The sequence below is a fragment of the Panonychus citri genome, unplaced genomic scaffold, assembly GCF_014898815.1.
Source record: "Panonychus citri isolate SS breed McGregor unplaced genomic scaffold, ASM1489881v1 Contig00102, whole genome shotgun sequence".
In the NCBI taxonomy this organism is placed as follows: Eukaryota; Metazoa; Arthropoda; class Arachnida; order Trombidiformes; family Tetranychidae; genus Panonychus; species Panonychus citri.
The window spans coordinates 298,790-320,063 of record NW_026515507.1 but is presented as its reverse complement, the minus strand read 5'-3'; the positions used below and the strand labels follow the sequence as shown (position 1 = coordinate 320,063).

Here is a 21,274-nt window from a genome sequence, read left to right as displayed (position 1 = left end):
TTATTATACAAATGATTAACTCAATTAATTAAACTTATCGCCATCTAATTGTTTCAACTTAATTACTTCACGCAAAGATTATTTGTAATTTCAGAGTCACAATTAATGTTACACAATGAACTTAGATGATTAACTTTGCACCGATTTGAAATGTGTTTTGTCAATTGATTAACCGATACACTTGTAATCCAGATAAATTGTAATTGATTGTATTGATACACATTGATTAACTGATTGTTACCTTAATTGTTTGACCCAATCCCGCGATTCAATTGTAGCGGGTTAATCTTTGGACTTTGATTGGACACATGAGTTGTTGTTATTGTCACATGTTGGTTTTTTTTTCAAATTGGATAATTGAAAATGTGAATGTCAATCTTTTAATTGTAATGGTTAATTTACTTACTAATTGTTGGTGTTTTACTTTTTATCAATCAACTTGATGTCTATTGTTTAAACACTACAATTTATCAAGAGGCCTTCATCTTGCTTCATGTTAACTTTATCTCCAATTAATGATCACAATTGATTATCCATCATCTTTATTATCAACGTTTGATTATTTTACTTTTTCTCAACTAAAAGTGGTTACCATTGTGATTAAGAACAATCTATTTTTTTTTTCTTCCACACTGTAATTGATTACAGAATTAATTCTGTTAATTCTGTTTGTTGTCTCTCCAACTATACTTTCTCTCTGTTAATTATCTCATATTTGTCTTGGTATTTTCACATTCAATTTGTTTTTCTTACGTTGATCAACTTTTTCTTAGTTGATTGTTGATTTGTTTTTTTTTCTTGTTTTTGGTAAACAATTTCAAGGTTAGTGTTTACTTTTTGATTTACTTTTTGTCTTCTTCATTTGCTTATCATCTGATTTTCTTTGTTTTTTTTTGGGTCTCTCATCAGGAACACCATCGAAATCCATGCAATGGCTTCTCTCAAGGAGAAACAATTGAAACGCTACCAATTGAATATATTTTCATCTCTATTCCTTGGCTATGGAAGCTATGGACTTAATCGTAAAAGTGTTTCCTTGGCGATGCCTTCGATGATGGAATCGGGATTAGGAACAAATGAAGCTGGTTAGTCTTCTCAATTTCTATCCTAATCCATATTGTCATGGAAAAGTTCATATCCATCATGTTTACATCTTCTTTGGTTCGATCGTCTATTTTTCTTGAGTGTAAACAACATGATAAATCTTCAGCTGTTATTGTTAATATAAACAAATAACATTAAAATCAGCAGGAAGAGAGAGAGAGAGAGAGAAAATTGTTGCAAAAAATTGTTCATTTTCTTTTCCATTTTGTTGATTGTTTACTTTCTCTCTCCTTCTCTGTTTTCTGTCCATTAACCAAAGGTTTAATTGCTAGCAGTCAGAATTTGGCTTATGCTATAAGTAAATTTGCCGGTGGTCTTTTATCTGATCGTATATCTGCTCGTTTACTTTTCTCAATTGGATTAATCACCAGCGGATTGATCACAATTGTCTTTTCTCTCAGTGAATCAATTCCCGTTTACACCTTCCTTTGGTTTCTCAATGGCCTGGCACAAGGAGCTGGTTGGCCTGCGTGTGCCAAACTACTTCGAGAGGTAAACAAACAAACAAACATAACCATCAACACCCAAAAAGACAATTGCCTTTAAATCAACACGTTTATGTTTACAATTTAAATTGTTTTCCTTCTCCTTTTCCCAATCCAGTGGTATGATCCAATTTCTTTTGGTACATGGTGGAGTTTACTATCTGCTAGTACAAATATCTCCGGTGGAATATCACCTTTCGTTGCTGCCTTTTTAACCACGACCTATGGTTGGCGAACTAGTATTTTCTTTTCGGGAGCAGTTTCCGTTTTCTTTGGAGTTGTCGCATTTATTTTCGTCATCAATTCCCCAACTCAGGTTGGATTAAAAGGCTTTAATCAAAGTTCTAAACAACAAGACAAGAAAGGTAATCATTTATGATGATAACTAGAAGAAGATTACAATTAGATAATATCAACCCTTAGTAACTGATCTTAATTAGATTAGAAATCTTATGTTAATTATGTGTTCAATTTAGTTAATCTTTTTGTTTTGTTCAACTCTTTTCACAGGTAAATCTCAAGGGAAAGAAACTATCGCCGATCTAATTAAAAGTCCAATGTTATGGATCGTCGCTATTTCTTACATGAGTGTTTTCTGCTCCAAGACGAGTTCCACTGATTGGGGTCAAGTTTATTTGATCGAAGAGAGAAACAATCTCAATATGTTGGTTAGTTAGCGATTGCAATTTGTTAGTTCTTAGTTGGATTCGATCTTTAATAATGTCGTTTAAATTAAATTCTTGTAGCCAGTGGATTTACAAGTAGCATTGAGAGCGGTGGTTTCGTTGGTTCCATTCTTGCTGGTTGGTTAACTGATGTTTTTCTTAAACTTCGTAAAGAAAAAAACACGGTCAAGGGTCGAATGCCAGTGGCCATTTTAATGATGATCGGGGTTGCCGTTTGTTTCCATTTACTCTATTTCCAAGTTACACCGGATACACCGAAATTCACAATAGCTTCAATTGGCTTCGTTCTTGGTGCTTGTCTTTATGGGCCAATTGCTTTGTTCGGTATACTAGCGACAGAATCTGCTCCTTCTCACCTTTCGGGTACTGCTCACGCAATTGTCGCTTTATCGGCCAATGGTGAGTAATCATAACTGAAAAGATGACTGAAAGAAAACGAACAATTGATAATTAAAATAATTCTCTTCTAAATTACAGTTGGTGCAATTATCTCGGGATTACCGTTTAGTTATGTTGCCGCTTACTATTCATGGGGATCCATTTTCTTCCTACTCGAAGTGATTACTATTGTCACTGTTTTGATTATGTGTTCATTTGTTAAATTTATTCCAACCGTTAAACGGAAAGCGGCTTAATAAGTGGACATAAGTTAAGAAATTGTATTTTTTTTTGGACAAAAACTGTTGTTAATGTGCATTTAATTACAACGAATCAAACACAATTGTTACCTAGTTTTCAATGTTTATATGATCAAAAAGTTTTTTTTTGGCATTGATGAAAATAAAGATTATTTACAATTAAATTTTTCGAATGATTAATGTTGGTAATTTATGAATCAATATGGTATTTTACTTCCTGTGATGTTTATGGTCAAGATTATTCGTCACTGCTCTGTGCACTTTGTTGACTTTCTTCATCTTCTTGACTACTTTTACCAGATTGGGCTGGACTTCGTTCAACCTCAGAATCAGATGCATTTTCTTTCTTTGCAATTGGCGATCCTGCTTCAGATTCAGAATCAGATACATCACTTTTTTGTTGCTCTTCTTCATCAGCATCTCCTTTTTCACTGTCTCCATCTTGATCTCTGTCACTGTTTTCTTGATTTTCTTTCTCTCCAGCTTCTTGCTGCTCTTGGTCACTATCTTTTTCAGCTTCTTGATCTTCCCGGTCATCTTGGTCACTTTTTTCACTATCACTTTTGTCACTGGCAACACTTTTAGCACTTCTGTCACTTTTATCGCTCTTGTCGCTTTTTCAGCGTCACTTTGATTATCATCACTGGCATTGTCACTTCGATTTACATCACTTTCGTCCTTATCTTTATCTTCCTGATTATCACTACCATCAGCATCTGACTGGGAGTCAACGAATTTTTTGAGAGCGAATTTTTTATCCTTTTTATCTTTCTTGTCTTTCTTTTCCTTGGGACTAGCACCATCATCGGAGTTTTCATCTGAATCCATAACTTTCGATCTTTTCTTCATCTTTTTGCTTTCTTTCACCTTTTTAGACTTCTTTTTCTTTGAAGCGCCATCTGAATCTGACCCTGAACCAGAGCCCGACCTTGAACCAGATTCTGAGCCTGAGTCTGATCCTGAATCTGAGGCAGAACCTTCACCAGATGATCGTTTTGGACTAGCTTCTACATCAGAATCTTGAGCAATAACCAAGGCTTGTTCTCGTTGTTCATCATCTGAACTGGAACCAGATGAGTCGGAAACAAATTCTCGTGACACGACTCGTCCTTTTGATTTAACATCAATTTTAGGTTGTTTCTTAACAGGTTCAGAGGATTTTTTCTTCGACGAATGTTTTTCTTTGTGTTTACTACGACGACGTTTCCTCTCTTCACTTCTTTCCACAGCTCCACCATCAGAATCATCACCTGATCCTCTTTCAACTCTAGATCGTCTTTTCTTTTTACTTCTTTTCCTCTCTCCTTCATCACCGGATCCAACCTTAGCCTTCTTGCGAGGACGAGCATTTTCGTCACCAGAACCATCACCATCATCAACAAAGTCATCATCAGCACCGGCTTTTCTCGATTTTCCTTTCTTGGAAGGTTTCTCATCGGGAAGTTCTTGAAATTGTAGTTTGTTCTTGGTCTGTTCAACGAACTGTTGCCGTTTCTGAATCAATTCTTTTTCTGTTTTGATTCTTTCTTCTTCTACCCGTTTCTGTTCCTCTTCTACTTTCTGTCGTAAAGCTTCACGTTCTAGCTCTTGTTTTCTCCTGATTTCCCTTTCTTCTTCGTCAAGACGACGAGCACGAGCAACATGATATTGTGCTTGACTCAAAAGATCTTGACAATGTTTCGCTTCCATTAGAGCAGCATTCAGATCGAACTTCATCTTATCACCACTGACTGACAGATATTGGAAATATTTGTGAGAAAGTCCAAGTTCGTGGACAGCTTTAAGGACTGTTTGTACATTACTTTTACTATCCTCCAGAACTTGAGTAGCTAACTTTTGAAGAATCAAAGCAAGATTATAAAGAATAACAGTATCTTGAGGTGCTACTCGGCGACACTTGAGAAGTACATTTTTACATTCTCTTAATTTTCCACATTTACAATAAGCTCGAGCTAAATATTGTAGAATCTCGGTGTTATCGTGTTTGTAAAATTTTTTCAAACAATTTTCGTACATTTGAATAGCAGCAACATATTGTTTCTGTTCAACGTAAATATGAGCAATATTCACCCATACATCAGGAAATTCAGCTGTAGCCTCACGAACTTGAGCGAAAACATCTCGAGCTTCAGAGATATAACCCTTATGGGCGAGAACAGCACCAATACCATTTGCAGCGTAAATGTTATTATTATCCATGTGAAGTATTTGCTTATAATGAGATAATGCTCTTTGTTGATGTCTTTTCACTTTTTCTCTATCCTTGTTTGGTTGGTGAAGAGTTTGTAGCCAAACATTTGCTAAGGCCAAGTGAGAATAAGTATCTTGAGCCGTAGATTCTTTCTTTAAAATACGTTCAAACTTCTTCTGACCAGGTCCCCATTCTTGTTTAGCAAAATGTAAAATACCAATATGTGACCAAGCTTCGGGATTATCTTGATCAACTTGAAGTGCTTCTTTGAACCAATCAGAGGCATCATAAATTTGACCACGATCTCTGGCCATACATCCTAATCGCAGATAGCAATCAATATAATTAGGATGTTCTCGAAGAATATCTTTGTAAATTTTTTCGGCTTTATCATAAAAGTGCATCGCCTCGTATAGTCGAGCCAAATTATAGTTGATGGAAACAGAAATACAACCATAATAATGTTCATCGTTTGATTCTTCCTGTTTACATCGATCTAAAGCTGATTCGTAGTTTTTCATTGCTTCATCCAAATGTCCAAGCCTAAAGTGTAAAGCAGCGATATTATTGTAGATCTCAGATGGTATATCAACTTGAACTTTTTCTTTCAGTATTTTAATTGCAGTTCCATAAGCGGATAGAGCACCTTGAAGATCAGATTGCTCTAAAATTTGAGCTAATTCAATCCAAGCTTCAACATCATCAGGACATTGGTCAGTAACTTTTTTCAGAAAGGTTTTGGCCTGGTCTCTTTTACTTTGGGTTGATGATTGGGCATAAAGTGAACCAAGAATTTTCATAGTTTCATAATTGTCGGGATGAGCTTTAAGAACTTTCTCAAAACACTGAGAAGCATTTTCGGTGTCTTTACGATGGATATACATTTGACCCAATCCAAATTGTGGTAGCACAAACTGAGGTGAAGCAAATTGAGTAGCTTGATAGTAATACTGGAAAGCTTGATCGTAGTCTCCTTGAATGTGAAAAGCACGAGCAAGTTGGTAACAACTTTCGGCTCTCATTGCCTCATTCTCGGTATTATGAAAAGCATGTAAAGCAAGATGTTGAACTTTACTGTAATCCTTTTTGAAGAAAAAGTGGTCAGCAAGATGATTAAGTACCATAGGATCAGATGGATCAATGGTGTAAGCTTTTGAAAGCATTTGTACTCCTTTACGAATAGCTTCAGGTGTCTTTTTATTCAATTCCAAAAGTGAAAGTCCAACCAAAGCACCTACACATTGAGGGTCAAGTTGTAGAGCTCTTTCAAATGCTAATCGAGCCTTCTCAGGTTTACCAAGTTTGTAGAAACAATGACCAAGTCCAAGACGAACATCAGCTGGACAATTTGGATTACTTCGAAGAGCTCGTTTGTATTGGGTTAATGCATGAACATAATTTTTCTTATTAAATGCAATACAAGCTTTACCAAGTAATGCGGCCATATTATTCTGAGTTTGGCCCATAACAAAATTAAATTGTGCATCAGCTTGATCCATTTTATCACCCTCAAGAAAACATAGATACGTTTTACCAAGTAAATGATTTTGATCATACATAATTATTTTATCACCAATGGTAAATAAACGATGAGCTTTACCAAAAAATTCCTTCTTCTTGTCACGATTCTTTTCTCTATTACCAAGTTTAATATAATAAGCAGCCAATGTATCCAAAGCTCTCATCATATCTTTCTCGTATTCAGGATAATCAAGACAATGTTCTCTGGGAACATTTTGATTCTTTTGTTCCAGAAAAACCAAAATCTTTTCAACGCAAACATCCAAGATGTGAACAAAGTCTTCATGTTTACCCTGCTTATAATATTCAACCTGAAAGACAAAAACAGAACAAAAAATAAAAAAAGAAAAGGATAATTATTCACACCATTTAATAAAGAACAAACAAAAGAATCAAGTTCATTAGAATTAGAAAAATCAATCAATCAATTTGGATAAAACTTACCGCCAATGAGATCCAAACATTGAGAATAGGCTGTTCTTGCCTCAAGATTTCCAATACTTCCAAACCATCAGGTAAACATTCAATATTCAATTCAATGACTTCATCAATACTATCCCTTAAAGGGATTTCAATTTTATCAGGCATCTTGATTAATCACTGATTGGAATAAAAAAACAGTAAAATATAACAATTAAAGAAGAAAAAACAATTAAAAATATTTAGTCACATTTCAAGAACAGTGAACACAAGAAGAAATAACCTGTGAGTCAACCCAAATGATAAGAACCAGAAAAAGCCGCTAAAGCGGTTAATACAAATTCTAAATTCTACAAAAAGAACAAAAATTGAGAGAACAAAATACATTCGAAAAAGGAACAAAACCACTTTTTTTTCTCTTTTCTATTTGAAAAAATAAAATTCTAAAAGAATACTTCAAATGGTAATTTCATTGAAGAAGAATTAAATTCTAATTGAAATTTGCCAAACTGAAAAAGGGAAATTGTAAACCTTTGAGAATTAATCTCTGTAGTTAATTGAAAGAAGTAAGGAAAAAGACAAACACTTAAGTCACTAAATTGGCAATTAAAATTACACAATCAAAAATAGAAACAAACCTTTAATAATTTCCAGTTAATCCAAATTGAATTAATATCACAATCACAATACAAAAGGTAACAATTAAACAAAAATAAAATCAACAAAAAAAAAACTAACACTGAAATCACATACCAACAATCAATCAGATAAATTCCAACACCTCGTAAATCTTTGAAACCAATCAAATCTAATTCAGTTAGTTGACATTATTTGATCATTTTTCTAATTAAACCCCAACTAATCAAATAATCAAATTTGATTAAAAGAAAAACAAATCAAATCAGTTGAATGATTTTCTTTTAGTTGAAAATAAAAACGATTTAGTTAACCTTTTAGTCGTTAGATGGAATTAAAATCGGCCATATGAGCTTCTTGGTGGAAATTTGGTAAATAAGAAAACATTAAATTACCAAAGTGTTTAAATGAATGTTTGCTTGAAATCGTAATTATTTTAGGTTTTAGTTAACAATTATTGATGTTTTTCCATTTAAATTAATTCTCAACATACACTACAATTTAATTCTGTAAGTATCAAGAAAGATTATCCTTGTGGGTCAAAGTCTTTTGTTTCTACTTTGTCTCCTCTGTGTATCTTTTTGTTTCTCTTTATTTCCTTTTTCTATTTTTTTTCTCTTCTCTTGTAAAATTTGTTCTAATTATTTTCTATTTTCTCTTTCTCTCTTTTCTCTTTTTTTTCTGTTACATATTCTAGAATTTTAACCTGTGATTTGGTTCTCTTTCTCTTTCTCTCTCTTTCTTTTTATATTGATATAAGTAAATAGAAAATTAAACCAGTGAGGTGCAATGGATGATAAACAAAATTTGGAACAAGAGAATCGTCGTCTTCAGATTGAAAATGAATCACTCAAGTTTAGGATAAAACATTTAACCGAGGAGAATAAAAAATTAAAGGAAGCCTATGTAACCATTCAAGCTAAGGCTGAACAAGAGGAAGAGTTTATCAGTAATACACTGTTGAAACAAATCGAAGCTCTCAAAAAGGAGAAGGAGATTATTGCTCTTAAATATGAACAAGAGGAAGAATGTTTAACCAATGATTTAAGTCGTAAATTAAATCAACTATTGGCCGAGAAGAAGGAGTTTGAAAAGACACATCAACATGAGAATGGTGTTCTCATAGCCAAATTGATGGGTAAAATAGAGAAATTGGAAAGTGAAACTAACCAGAAGCAGACAAGTCTAGAGCAATTAAGGAGAGAAAAGGTTGAACTTGAAAATACATTGGAACAAGAACAAGAAGCTTTAGTCAACAAATTGTGGAAAAGAATGGATAAATTAGAAGAGGAGAAAAAAGGTTTACAATTGAAATTGGAAATGAAATGAACCAATTTCCTCGCTGTTTTTCATATTCATCTATTCCCCTAAACTCTATTTCTTTATTACCTAATTTTCTCTCTCTCTCTTCCTTTCTCTTGGTTACTCTTTCCGTATAACCCTTTCACTTTATCTCTCTTTTCAATCTTTCTCTTTCCTCTTTCCTCTTTTCTCTATCTCTCTATTTTTCCTCTTCGTCTTGTCTTTACTCACTTCAGACTTATGGTTTCATGTACTGATCTACACATACACATGGCTGATATGTCAATTTAATTTAAGAAAAAAAAAATATCAATCAACGGGCAATTCGCAGCTATTTTCCCTTAACCAATCAATACCATTACCAACAAAATTATCTAAAAGATTTTCATGTGTATGTATCGTTTTTTTTTGCTCATTGGAGACAGAAAAACAAATAACTCAAATGCTGTGTATCCTTTGATGGAAAGGTTTTCTTTTCTCTTTTTTTTTGCAAAAAGACTTTATCGTTAACATTTACATTAATCTCTATCTTTTTGTGTATCATAATGTGTATCACCATCATTTTCGCGATCACTTTCTACATCGTCATCATCGTCATCATCATCATCGTCGTCGTCGTCGTCATTATTGTTTCCACTAGAAAGTTCAATTGATGTCATCCCTGTTTCCGTGTTTCCAGATGACGTTGATGGTACTGGTTCGGTTGAGCTGGTGGGCATCTTTTCACGCCATTTCTTGGCTAAACCAAGAAGTTTAATATGAGGTCTTGCACTTGGATCATCTGGGAAAATATAATCGACGTATTCTTCCCATCCACCGTCCGATCCATCTTCGTTGGTGATTTTCCGTCTCTTTTTGGTTTTCCTTGGCATAAGTGAATCAACTTGTTGTTTGGTCCTTTCGTTACCATATTCATTTTCAAATTCTTGCCAAGCTTCGAGTAACATTAATCGAGCCTCTTTCTCTTCACCATTGGTCAATGTTTTGTTTGCTCTATCAAAAACGGTTCTTGCCTGAGCAATATTTACATCACTAATTTCTTCATCATCAGCTGAAGCTAACAGTTCAAATTTAGCGAAACTTATCCAAACTTTAACGTGCTTCGTCCTTTCTAATAGCCTTTCATATAAATTTCGAGCATTTTCAAATTCTTCTTGTTCAACCTCGAAGTCGATATACGATTTCCAGATAACCTCAGGCATATCTAATCTATCTTGAGAAATTGCTATCTCATAGATTTTACGAGCTCTTTCATATTCTCCAAGAACGGATTCCAATTCAGCGAATCGTAACCATGAGGAACAATTTTCCGGACAAAATTCGAGTAACTTTTGATACAACATTCGACATCGATCAAATTCTCTCAATTGAATTTCAAGTTCAATATATTCACGGAAAAGCTTATTCTTTGGGCATAATCCAAGTGCAGTTCCAAGTAATTTACGAGCATCTTGAAGTTTCTTCTGTCGTATCTCAAATTTAGCTGCCATTACCCAGAATTTAGCAAAAGTGAAACTTTTATGAGGTAAAAGTCGTAAACAAAATCGATAAACTTGACGAGCTCGTTCACAGTCCTCAGCAACCAATTCCTCGAAAATGGCATAATAAATCCACAGGTAAATGTATCTTCTCCAGTATCGTTTCTCTTTCTTGGGCGGAATATTGGCCACTGCTCTCTCATAGATTCTTCTAATAGCCTCGATGTCACCTTCTCCTTCCACCAATCGAATATAATCAAACCAGGTATCATAATTGTGAGGATTTTCTTTTAAATCTTGTTCATATTTAAATTTACGTTTACTCAAAATAACATCTTCGATTCCTTCTCGATCTCCATACTTTTTCTCATAAAGAGTATATTGTTTAAACAATTCTTGAGATTCATCTCGTGAAAGCTTTTCCAGAGCAAATTTATAAATTGCTTTAACTCTTTCGTGTTCCTTTTGTCTCTCCTCAAATTTAGCGAATGCTAAAAGTAAAGTTTCATCCATATTTTCATCACCGAAAAATTCAATTGCCTTTTCATAAACATCTCGAGCATTATTAATGGCACCATTACGCTCCTCAAATTTAGCAAATCGAATCCAATTTTTTATCTCTGGATGAACGGTTATAAATCGAGCATAAATTTGTCTAGCTAAATCTAATTCCTTGTATCTCACTTCAAAATTGATATAAGTTTGATAGGCTTGTTCCTCTGGTTCCCAGGCCATCCACCGTTCAAAAACAATCCTACAACCAGGAATATTGCCCAGAAGCTCCTCCATGTAGGTATATTTATACCAGAATTGATTACATCTTGGAAGAAGGTGAACAGCTCGATCGAAAACATTTCTAGCATGATTAATTTGACGATTTTTCATCTCCATTTCGGCATAACGAAGCCACAAGGTGATACATCTTGGATCAACGGCCAAAGCTCTTTCATAAACTGATCGAGCTCTTTGTATCTCTTGCTGACTATGTTCCCAATCAGCATATTTAATCCAATTAGCAATGGAGAGTCGATTCTTTCTAATACCATCTTCAAATGTTTTCCTTTTTCTCAATTGATATTCAGCTAATTCTTCAGGGTCAGAAATTTTTTGTTTCGGTGGCTAAAAAAGAAAGAGAAGAAAATAAACAACAATCAATATCAAAAACGATTAACAACAACATTTAACAATAAACAAATCAAATGAAACCAAGAAAATCAAGCGAAAACAATTTGGAAAACAATTAATTAACTTACCGGTGGTAAAATCTCCAAGTCTCTTTCCTTGGCTTCTCTAATCAATTGTTCCGCAGTTATTTGTATTTCTGCGGGTGCCTTGTTTTTCACCTTGGTTTTGGCCGCTTTACCCTTCAACGAAGCGGACATGGTTAATTTGGAGTTAAATCAACACTTAACAATTAAAGAAAAAGTTAAAATTTAAACAAAAATAAAAAAATTGTTAATAAAAAGTAAACATAAATAAAGACAAAGTGACAATTCAAAATAACCACAAAGAGAAAGAGAAACAAAAATCATGTGGAAAATTAGTTACATTTAGAAAACAAAGAGGGCGCTCATTGTGGAGATTATGATTAATTGATTGAATTAAATTTAATTGTTGGGTAATTAAGAAGCCAAAAGTAAACCAAATGATTTTATAAAGAAAAGGTAAATACAATTAACTCGTAAATCATTATTCTAATAAAAATAGTAATCGTCTATCTAGAAGCAAAAAAGTGACCAATAAAAAAAACTATTAATCAAAAATCATTTCCAATGATTAGAAAATTTTTCCTTCAGATTAACTAAATTAATACATTTAATCATAAATCTGTCTGTCATAATGATAATTAAAAGAAATTGTAAATATAATTCTTGAACATTGTATGTATATATATTTAAACATTTCCATGTTGATTAAAGGGAAAAGCGATTAACCAAAAAAAGGAAGAAAAAGTTTTTTTCAAGTTTCTGAGACGCTCGCAGGTTAATTGTTAATTAACAGAGAGACAGAATTAAGTAAAATTATTTAATCAAGTGGAAGAAGAGTCAAACTAATTAATAGATTGTTCCAGATGAGTTATATATATTTATTTATTCACTTGGGTGACAATAATTATATTTACCCTCTGATAACCTTGGTAAGTTGATGAACTGATTATACTGTTATTGAAAGATTATTATTATTATTGAAACAAATCTGGATTCCATAATCAGCTGAGCTAACATATGACAATTATTGAGGTTCAAATGATCATGATGAATACCAGATGAAGATATAATCACAAGTCCTTGAATATCAGTATTGAGATCAGATTCCTAGAAGAAGAAGAAGAGAAAAAAAAGTTTTCCTAATTATCCTTCAGATATTTTTGGTTACACTAATCAGTGATTTATCATGTAATTTCATCAAGTCCATCAACATCATCATATTGATCACCACACTGGACTTGAGGTAATATTCAGCCTTGGAGATGAAAATGGCGTCCAGGCTGATAGAGAATAAGAAGAGAGAGAGAGAGAGAGAGAGAGAAAAAAAGTTCTAATCTCGAAAGAGAAAAGTTTTTCTTGTTATTTGCTAATTCACAACGACAATTAACTTCTTCATCTTCATCAAGGTAATATGATTACAAAGTGATCGAGTATTAATTGAGTTACTTTTAATTTCTGGTAAATCAGATTATCACCAATGTTATCAAATTGTAAGAAGGGGGAGAGAGAGAGAGATTGATAATGTTGTTACCTCACTTTTGGCAAGTTTTCCTGAGAAATGAATAATCATGAAATTGAAATGAACTTTTTTTTTCAATTTAAATGATGAACAAGAAGAAAAATTTTTCATTAATTGCAATTAAACGACATGTCGATTAAGATTTAATTCATTTTGTCCTTCTTTCTAAGTCTGATTTATATATAATACATTAGATTGACAATTTATATCACTTTAGATTTGATTAAACATCAAATTCAATTAGTTAATTGTGACTCGTCATTATTTTATCCTGACGGACATTTTCAAACCAAATTAATGATCAAAATTTTAAACCTTACAAACAAATCAATAATCCAATACGATAAAAACAATAACCACAATAACATTTAATTGTTACAACCAATGGAAATTAATTGCAATAATAATAATAAATTTCATTGAATACAAGAAAAAAGTGATTAACAAGATTAACCCTGATCTATTTTAAATTGCAATTAACTTTCAAATCAACTTCCTTATGCAACATATTAGTTAACATGATCAACAACAAAAAAAAAGTTGCCAGTCTCTGATTGACATTTACCTTGATTAACATTTAAATTAGCACAATCCAATCAATCACAATATAAACATAATATATTATAGTATCACTTTGATATTAATAAGTAAATCAAATGATGTTGATTAAGAAATAAATTCAATTTAAATGAAAGTGAAGTAAATATTGATGAGAGAAAAATTCTGAAAGAATAATGAACAAATCTGTTGAGATTATTATCAAATAATCGGGCTTCTTAATCAGCTAATTTACAAGTTAATGGTTCACAATTTAAATGTCTCATTTGATAATCTCGTTGATTGTGAACATGATTAAGCAATAAGATCAATGGTGATTACAGACTGATGATAATGATGAAAACTGGTCACTCTGGTAAAAAGCTGACAAGGTTAATCTTCATCATCGTTAAAATGAGTTTAGGAAACTTTTTTTTTAAACTTTCGACGATCATGATTATCCTGTTAATTCAAATCAAGAATTAAATCTGTCAACATCTTGTGAGTATCTTGTAGTTGCATATATATTTTAATCATCATCATCATCATTATCATCAGTGTCACATAGATGAACATAAATTTGATCGATCATCATAACTGATTAATTATCTTGAAAAAAAATCATTCGAAATCGACCTTGACAATTTACTTTTCCAATGAAAGGTTGACCATTGATTGACCATCGCTCTTTTTTTGTTGATCAATACTCAATCAGATTAGTTAATTACTCTGGTTTGAAATGAAACAATCAATTTGTATATTGAGGGGAAAAGACATTGAAATTATGTAATTGATTGTTTTTTTCAATGATTATAACTGAATTAATCTTTGTATTAGCTAATTAACTTTCAATTTCAACTAATCAACACGTTAGTTAATCATTTTTTTTTGCCAGATTCTTAATGATAATACTAATTAGCAATTCATTTATTATTTTTCATGAAAATGTCAAATTGGGATTCCCATTAACTGACATTAACTGATTATCTAGTTGATTACAATTTAATTCGGTAAATTGTTTCCTATGTGAAAATGTTCATTTTTAATTATTCATCATCTGAATAATTAGTCATAATAATCATGGTGAATATTATGTAATCATTTAGTTAATTTCTTGAATACAAAACATGATAATCAATCATTTCTTATGTTTAATAGTCTCATCAAATTACAATACCCCATCAATTATAAACAATTAACTATTATTGTTTAATAATTGTTAATGGATAAGATTAACATTTGCAAATTGTTCACCAGCAATGATTGATTAAATCAGTTGATTATCAAAACTAAATCATCCTCAGTGATATGTTAATCCTTGAAGTCTTCTCATTGATTTATCAACTGATTTAATGATCATAATGAATCAAATTGTTCATTAAGATAAATTGTCAATCTATTTTTAGCAATTAAACTGATTATAAATATTAATTTTTTTAAATGTTTGATTTCAAATCAATTTATAAATAGTAATCAGATATACACCTAAGATTAAATTTATTACAATTAGACTCGCCTGATTAGAGGTTGATTAACAATTCTGACCATTGATTGAAAATGATATATACATTTTAATTAAGTTAGACAATTAAGGATTAAATAAATCTCTCAATGATTGGACAAGAGATAAAAAAAAAGTTTCCAACAATCAAGATTAAATATTAATTGTTCAATGAGAAACGTTTGTGATTAACAATCATGATTGTAAACTCAGACCAGCTAATCAAGTAACCACAATTTATTGATTGTTTACCAATTTCACTTTAATTTTGATGTACTACAATTGTAATTTTAATAAACGACTATGATGTTATTCAACCTTCAAGCAATTAACACGACAATTAAAGTCACCGAAAGGATTGAATGGAAACACGTTCATGTAGCTGAATAATAATATTATCTTGATTGTTTTGAATTCTGGAAAAACCATCTCATCTTCAGCATCTTCATCTTCATCTTCATCTTCATCTTCATCTTCATCTTCATCTTCATCATCCTCACATGATGAAAGTTTCAATGTTAACCGGAAACTTGATACTTTTCAACTAGTTAATCAATCTCAAAGTTCATCCATGATTATCGGTTAAATTGTTGATATTCATGTGATAATCTGAAGGCAAACCAATAAATATTAGATAATCATCACAACACCTTAACAATTAGATAATCTCTCTGAGCAATAGCTACTTTAATTAACCCCAAAGTTCAAGGTAAATTGTAACAATCAAAGTTTTATAATTGTGAGAATCATTTTCATTGTTGATAGTAAACAAACCTTGAAATTTGATCTAATCCAAATTGTGAAGAGAAATAAAAAAGTTTCAATCTAAAAGCAACACAAATTTTCATCTTCTCATATTATTATTTCCTAATGGATTCTCAGGTTTACCATGAAATTACATGAAATTGTTGATTTCTAGCCCAATAGAGACTGTGGAAATCACCAGAATCAGTTAATCATCAACTTTTTTTTTCTATGAGAAAAACTTTTTTAGTTTTTCTTCATTTCGTTGATATTTACGTGTCTTCGTTCAGTTTATCGTTCAGGGGAAATCCTGTCTTCTTTTTTATTTTGCCTGAAATTCTGAAGACTCTGATAATTTTGGAAACCTGAAAACTTAATTTGATAGTAATCAAAGTTAGATAAAATTTGGGGAAAATATATATAAATTGTAGGTGAGAATCAACCGGAATCGACCTTGAATTCATCTTAAAAAAGTTACTAATGTTGCCTCATGTTTGGTGATGATGATCATGATGATGGAGCATGAAAATCATGAAGTTAACAGAATAGATATCATATTATTATCAGAAAATTCTGGGTAATTACATGATCAAGTAGGTAAACTGAGTAAAAAGAAACTTTTGATCACTTATCCCTTTGATTCCTGGTTGATTTTAGATGATGAGCAGCAATCAGGCTAAATTGTTATTTTAAGTGTAGTTTTTTTATTAGAGAAATAAAAAAAAAAGTTAATTGCATTTGTATTGTTTCATTGTCATTGTTAAGTTGGTTAATTTCTTATTTGGTCTGATAACTTTTTTTTCACTTCAAGATGGGTCAAGATTCACTTCCGTAATCAGATTAAGATCAGATTAATGGTTGAGAAGATAAACTGACCAGATTGACCATTTATGTGCAATAGGATAAATAAATTGCAAGGTATGAAAATTAATCTCCATCACATAGTTAATGATATTATTTCACGAAAAAACAACAACAACAAATGCTCAGGGTCACTGATTATTTATCTTCCATGTTTTGACCAGTCTAATTTGATTGTTATTCCACGATAACGATCATTATCATGGTTTCATGATTCTTTTCAAATCAATTTACGTAATTCCAGGATAAGAATTACATAAGTTTGCAGATTGAAATTGAAAAAAACTACTTAGTGTTTCCAAATTGAATGTGGACTTTTTTTTCCAGGATTCGGATAATTATTATTCTGACGATGGTGAAGATGATGATCAAGAAGAAGAGGCCATCCTCAGGTATCGCAGGTACAGAAACAGAAAGTGACTTGAAGAGGTTTGACTGGATTAGAAGGCGCCAATCAAGATATTTACAGTAAATATCGATGAGAATCTGGGATAATGAACAAGAGATAATAAGAAGATGAGGATGAAATAAATTAAAAGGAAAATGGTGACGCAGGTAGATGAGGAAACGATGTTCTGATTTCTGGAATTCTGGAATTTTATTCTTTGGTACCTGATAAGCTCATTTAGCATTTTGTCTTAAGATTAGTTCATTAGTGTGATAATAATATTGAAGCGGAAGAGAGTGAGAGAGGAAAAGGATGAAGATAAGACAAGAGGTAGAAGATGATGATTAGGATAAAGATTAGGGATGAGGTTGATCATCAGAATTATTATCAAACTATTTTCGTGAAACTTTCAAATGATTAGATTTCAACTGTAGCGGATTTTTCAGTTATCCGATTAAAGGTTGTCACCCGTAAATTATAAGAGGCCATGGATTAGTATGGTGATTATGATTATCATCAATTTCCTTGGTAAATCAACAAATTGAAAGTGTTTGGATTAATACTTTAATTATCTCAAGGAATCTTAATGCTTGATAATCAACCTTGTGTAATTTATTAATCAACTTTGACTTTTGTGATTCTCCTTCAATTTGTGATGATTATTGCAATCTAAAAATCGTTTACAATTTAGTTAATTGTTAATCTCTCACCACAGGAAACTTTGATTTCGCTTTTGCTACTCAATTACAATTTCGAGCATTTTTAATCAAGAGAAACTTTTATTTAGTCATTTTTAACTTTCTAATTGTTAACCTTGTTAAATTTTCTGGTAAACAGTTAAATGATTAACCTTAATTTTGATTTCTCATAACAATCATCAGCATGAGATTTAATTATTTTTAATTCTCATAGACTTGATCAACTTGAATTTTTAATTGTAAACAAACCAAAAATTGTAAAAGCAGTAAGTTTAATTGTTGGCATTATTTTCTGAATAATAATAATACCAAAGAGATTGGCTTGAGATTAATTGTTTAGATTTAAGGTTTAATTACTTTGCTAGAAATTAAGATGAGCCTCAAAGTTAATTATTCACTATTAATGTTAATGTACAGAATACAAATACTGTAATTAATTACTTATTGTTGGCCTTACAATGAACAGAAATAGTAGTTGACAATTAAGACAAAATGAAGTTTGTAACAATTTAGTTAACACCTTGAAGGTTAATAAACGTTGATAAGGTTAAGATTAATAGGCTTGCATTGGATAATTAAATTAATTGTGATCGCCTACTTGATTGTTGTGTGATTACAATCATTTAATCAATACAATAAAGGGCAAACAATTGTCTTTCAAAGTTGATCACTTTAAGTATTATAGAAACAATTAATTCTTGATCAAATTAACACTCATCAAGTTTGAAAGGGAAAAAATTACCACAATTTAATTGTAATTAATTGAAATTATATAATCACAATTTAATGAGATGGTATTTTTATCTCAGGGTTTTCACAATTAACTAATAAAATCTAATTGGTTAAAATTTAAACAACAAGATTTAATTGTAAACAAAATTGGTGGAAATCCCTTTGAAAAAAAAGTCGACAACAAATTAATATTAACTAATGTTAACAATTAACAAGACATTATAAGAATTGAATCTTAATTGTGTCCACACAATTAAGATTCACATAAATGGTTATGTCCAGAAACCCACACAATTAAATTCAATATTCACAGTTACACTTAATCATGATCATCGATATTAAATGAATCACCAACAGAAAATTCTGGTTAATTTTGAAATGTAAAATTTTTTCACGTAGTAACAATTAACCTCCAGGGGAAATTCATTCTGTATACAGAATTGTATATATAGTAAAACCTACGTTCTTAATCAACCCTGTCAATTAATTTAAATACGTAGGTTGAAATTGAATTAAATTGTTGTTTTTCGTTGGAAACTGTGAATCATTTTCACTAAACGATAACAATCAAATTCATTGATAATGAAAAACGATAAGTGGAAATTTTGAAAAACAAAAACAAAGAAAAACTCTGATTCCAATGAATCGATTCAGTTTCAAGGATTTTTATTTCCACTTGATGATAATCATTCAGTGTTTTCACTTTACTATGAATCTTGATGATTGATTTGAATTTATGAATTAAAAATTAGTCAACTATCAAAGTAGTGATGAGTAACTTGAAGAAAATGATTAATTTTCTTATCAAAAAAGTAGCAATTGTTTTAATTAACTTTCCTCGATTAACTATCAATATTAAATCAATTGAACAATGTGCCGAGATGATAGCACATGATTTTCATTGTTTATCTAATTGTTAATATTAGTTTATCGTATAATTGTTGATTACTAATTTGATTGCAATTAGATTACAACTCAATTCATGTGCTCATTATCTATTAATTGTCTTGGTGATTAACAGATTGATTAATCATATTGGATTGAGTTAATTTCTCTTACTTTGTTGTTTACTGATTCAACTCACCAAGCACTGATTTAGATAAATGATTAAATAATGATAACGGCGAAATTCATAAATTGCTATTAGAATTAACCTAAAAGATTAATATTCATTTGGTAATTGTGACAAAATAATAAGCGACAAAAATGAGACAATTTTTTTCATCAATGTTTTCGTTGATTTTATTACAATTGATTGTAATTAAATCAATTGAATCAACGAGCAGTAGTTTAAAGTGTTTAACCAAATGCTCGAGTACCTTAAGTAATAATGATTGGACTGGTGAAAGATTACAATTTAATCTTGAAAATTCAGACAATTTAAAGGACGAAGCTCAAGAGATTGGAATTGATTTATCGGATGATGGTGTCGGTGTTGTATTTACCTGTGGCAGAAGGGTAGAGGTGAAAACTGATGGACCAGTTACGACAAAATCTTATCCAAATGATAAGGTTAAAGTGATTGATGGTAAATCAATTTACCTGAATGATAATCAACTCTGGTGCCAGTGGACAATCAACCGTGAGGATAATTCAACTTTTTCTCTGGATTTTATTGAACCTGGTCAGTTAATTGTTACACCGACTCAATATCAAGTTACCTTTAATCTTAATGAAACTTTACCTATTAGTCCAGTTAATTTTACTTCATTATCGGATAATTTGGTTGAACAATTTAAAGGTTTTCAAGCAATTGGTAATTCTAGATATTTATTGTTCACAAAAGTTGATGGTCAAGTTAACTTTGCTCTTGTCATTGATTATGAAGATAAAATCAAACAATTGTTTCCCAAAATTGTAACAATCAACTTAATTAGTGGGGCTTATGGTTTGAAAATTGATTGTGATTTCAGTTCATCAATAGTTAATGGTCAATTGATACTTGGTGGAAGGACACTTTGGAATGATTTAACTGGTAGTTATGATTACAAGGAAATTAAAAATAATCAAATAATCAACGGAACAATTTGCCAATGGTCAGTTCCTGATAAAATCAAGTATGGGTCAAAAAATGGACTATTTGAATTTGCATCATCTAAATTTGATTTAGCAATTGTTGCCGATAAACGATTCAAGTTTTACGCTAATTCCGACTTTCAATTAACTTCATCAACTGAATTAACTACAATCATCTCTAAACCTTTAATTGTTATCTTCTTAATGATTACTATGAAATTGTTTGGCTAATTAAATTGTCTATGATTGTATTGTTATCTAATAGCATTTGATTAGATAGTCAAACAAGTGATTAACTATTCATTTAGTGAGCTGATTGTATTAACCACGAGAGGAAATTAATTGTTGTTTCCTTGGTGGTATTTTACTTGTTTCAATCAATCATTTATAGTCATTGTAAATTAATTACATAATAAAAAGTGATTAAATTTACTGATTTAATTGCAATCAAATGATATTTGAAACATAAATTTAACACAGTTTTGAATTTTAATTGCAATTACAAAACAAAACTTTCAGATAAATTGTTTCTATTGATTTACAAGCATATTGATTAATTGCTGATTCGCAATTGCATAAAGCCATTAGATGATGATTAAAATAAATTGT

General features: G+C 31.2%; 5 protein-coding genes across 7 annotated transcripts; 3 read left to right on the top strand and 2 right to left on the bottom strand.

Moving 5' to 3' along the window:
- The first annotated feature begins 360 nt into the window (after window positions 1-360).
- On the top strand, window positions 361-3,077 carry LOC128388782 (glucose-6-phosphate exchanger SLC37A4-like). Its single transcript, XM_053348236.1, is given in 8 exon segments — window positions 361-822; window positions 910-1,085; window positions 1,364-1,596; window positions 1,708-1,954; window positions 2,100-2,234; window positions 2,237-2,257; window positions 2,336-2,674; window positions 2,753-3,077. Coding segments are annotated over 7 exon segments (1,287 nt in total). The 5' UTR covers window positions 361-822; window positions 910-931; the 3' UTR covers window positions 2,911-3,077.
- On the bottom strand, window positions 2,852-7,890 carry LOC128388777 (RNA polymerase-associated protein CTR9 homolog). Of its 2 annotated transcripts, none has more exons than XM_053348229.1 (3): window positions 7,684-7,890; window positions 7,070-7,225; window positions 2,852-6,936 (listed from the first exon to the last, which is right to left on the bottom strand). In XM_053348229.1, exons 2-3 carry the CDS (start codon window positions 7,211-7,213, stop codon window positions 3,124-3,126), a joined length of 3,957 nt encoding a protein of 1,318 aa, XP_053204204.1. In that variant the 5' UTR covers window positions 7,214-7,225; window positions 7,684-7,890; the 3' UTR covers window positions 2,852-3,123. The 2 variants fall into 2 exon arrangements, with proteins under 2 accessions (XP_053204204.1, XP_053204205.1); XM_053348230.1 differs by having other exon boundaries at window positions 7,070-7,213.
- A 159-nt stretch (window positions 7,891-8,049) lies between these two features.
- On the top strand, window positions 8,050-9,499 carry LOC128388784 (coiled-coil domain-containing protein 6-like). 2 transcript variants are annotated; one of them, XM_053348238.1, is made up of 2 exons: window positions 8,050-8,190; window positions 8,379-9,499. In XM_053348238.1, exon 2 carries the CDS (start codon window positions 8,471-8,473, stop codon window positions 9,008-9,010), a length of 540 nt encoding a protein of 179 aa, XP_053204213.1. In that variant the 5' UTR covers window positions 8,050-8,190; window positions 8,379-8,470; the 3' UTR covers window positions 9,011-9,499. The 2 variants fall into 2 exon arrangements, with proteins under 2 accessions (XP_053204213.1, XP_053204214.1); XM_053348239.1 differs by having other exon boundaries at window positions 8,054-8,190; window positions 8,442-9,499.
- On the bottom strand, window positions 9,436-11,972 carry LOC128388779 (crooked neck-like protein 1). Its single transcript, XM_053348233.1, has 2 exons — window positions 11,715-11,972; window positions 9,436-11,580 (listed from the first exon to the last, which is right to left on the bottom strand). Exons 1-2 carry the CDS (start codon window positions 11,841-11,843, stop codon window positions 9,502-9,504), a joined length of 2,208 nt encoding a protein of 735 aa, XP_053204208.1. The 5' UTR covers window positions 11,844-11,972; the 3' UTR covers window positions 9,436-9,501.
- A 7,776-nt stretch (window positions 11,973-19,748) lies between these two features.
- On the top strand, window positions 19,749-21,135 carry LOC128388783 (uncharacterized). Its single transcript, XM_053348237.1, has one exon. It carries the CDS (start codon window positions 19,856-19,858, stop codon window positions 20,894-20,896), a length of 1,041 nt encoding a protein of 346 aa, XP_053204212.1. The 5' UTR covers window positions 19,749-19,855; the 3' UTR covers window positions 20,897-21,135.
- The last annotated feature ends 139 nt before the right edge of the window (window positions 21,136-21,274 follow it).

Bases quoted from the DNA above. Each gene is read 5' to 3' on its own strand.
- LOC128388777 (XM_053348229.1), bottom strand. From the start codon at position 7,213: ATGCCTGATAAAATTGAAATCCCTTTAAGGGATAGTATTGATGAAGTC. The intron at 6,937-7,069 runs GTAAGTTTTATC...TTTGTCTTTCAG, and splicing joins ATGTTTGGATCTCATTGGCG to GTTGAATATTATAAGCAGGG.
- LOC128388784 (XM_053348238.1), top strand. From the start codon at position 8,471: ATGGATGATAAACAAAATTTGGAACAAGAGAATCGTCGTCTTCAGATT.
- LOC128388779 (XM_053348233.1), bottom strand. From the start codon at position 11,843: ATGTCCGCTTCGTTGAAGGGTAAAGCGGCCAAAACCAAGGTGAAAAAC. The intron at 11,581-11,714 runs GTAAGTTAATTA...TTTCTTTTTTAG, and splicing joins ACTTGGAGATTTTACCACCG to CCACCGAAACAAAAAATTTC.
- LOC128388783 (XM_053348237.1), top strand. From the start codon at position 19,856: ATGAGACAATTTTTTTCATCAATGTTTTCGTTGATTTTATTACAATTG.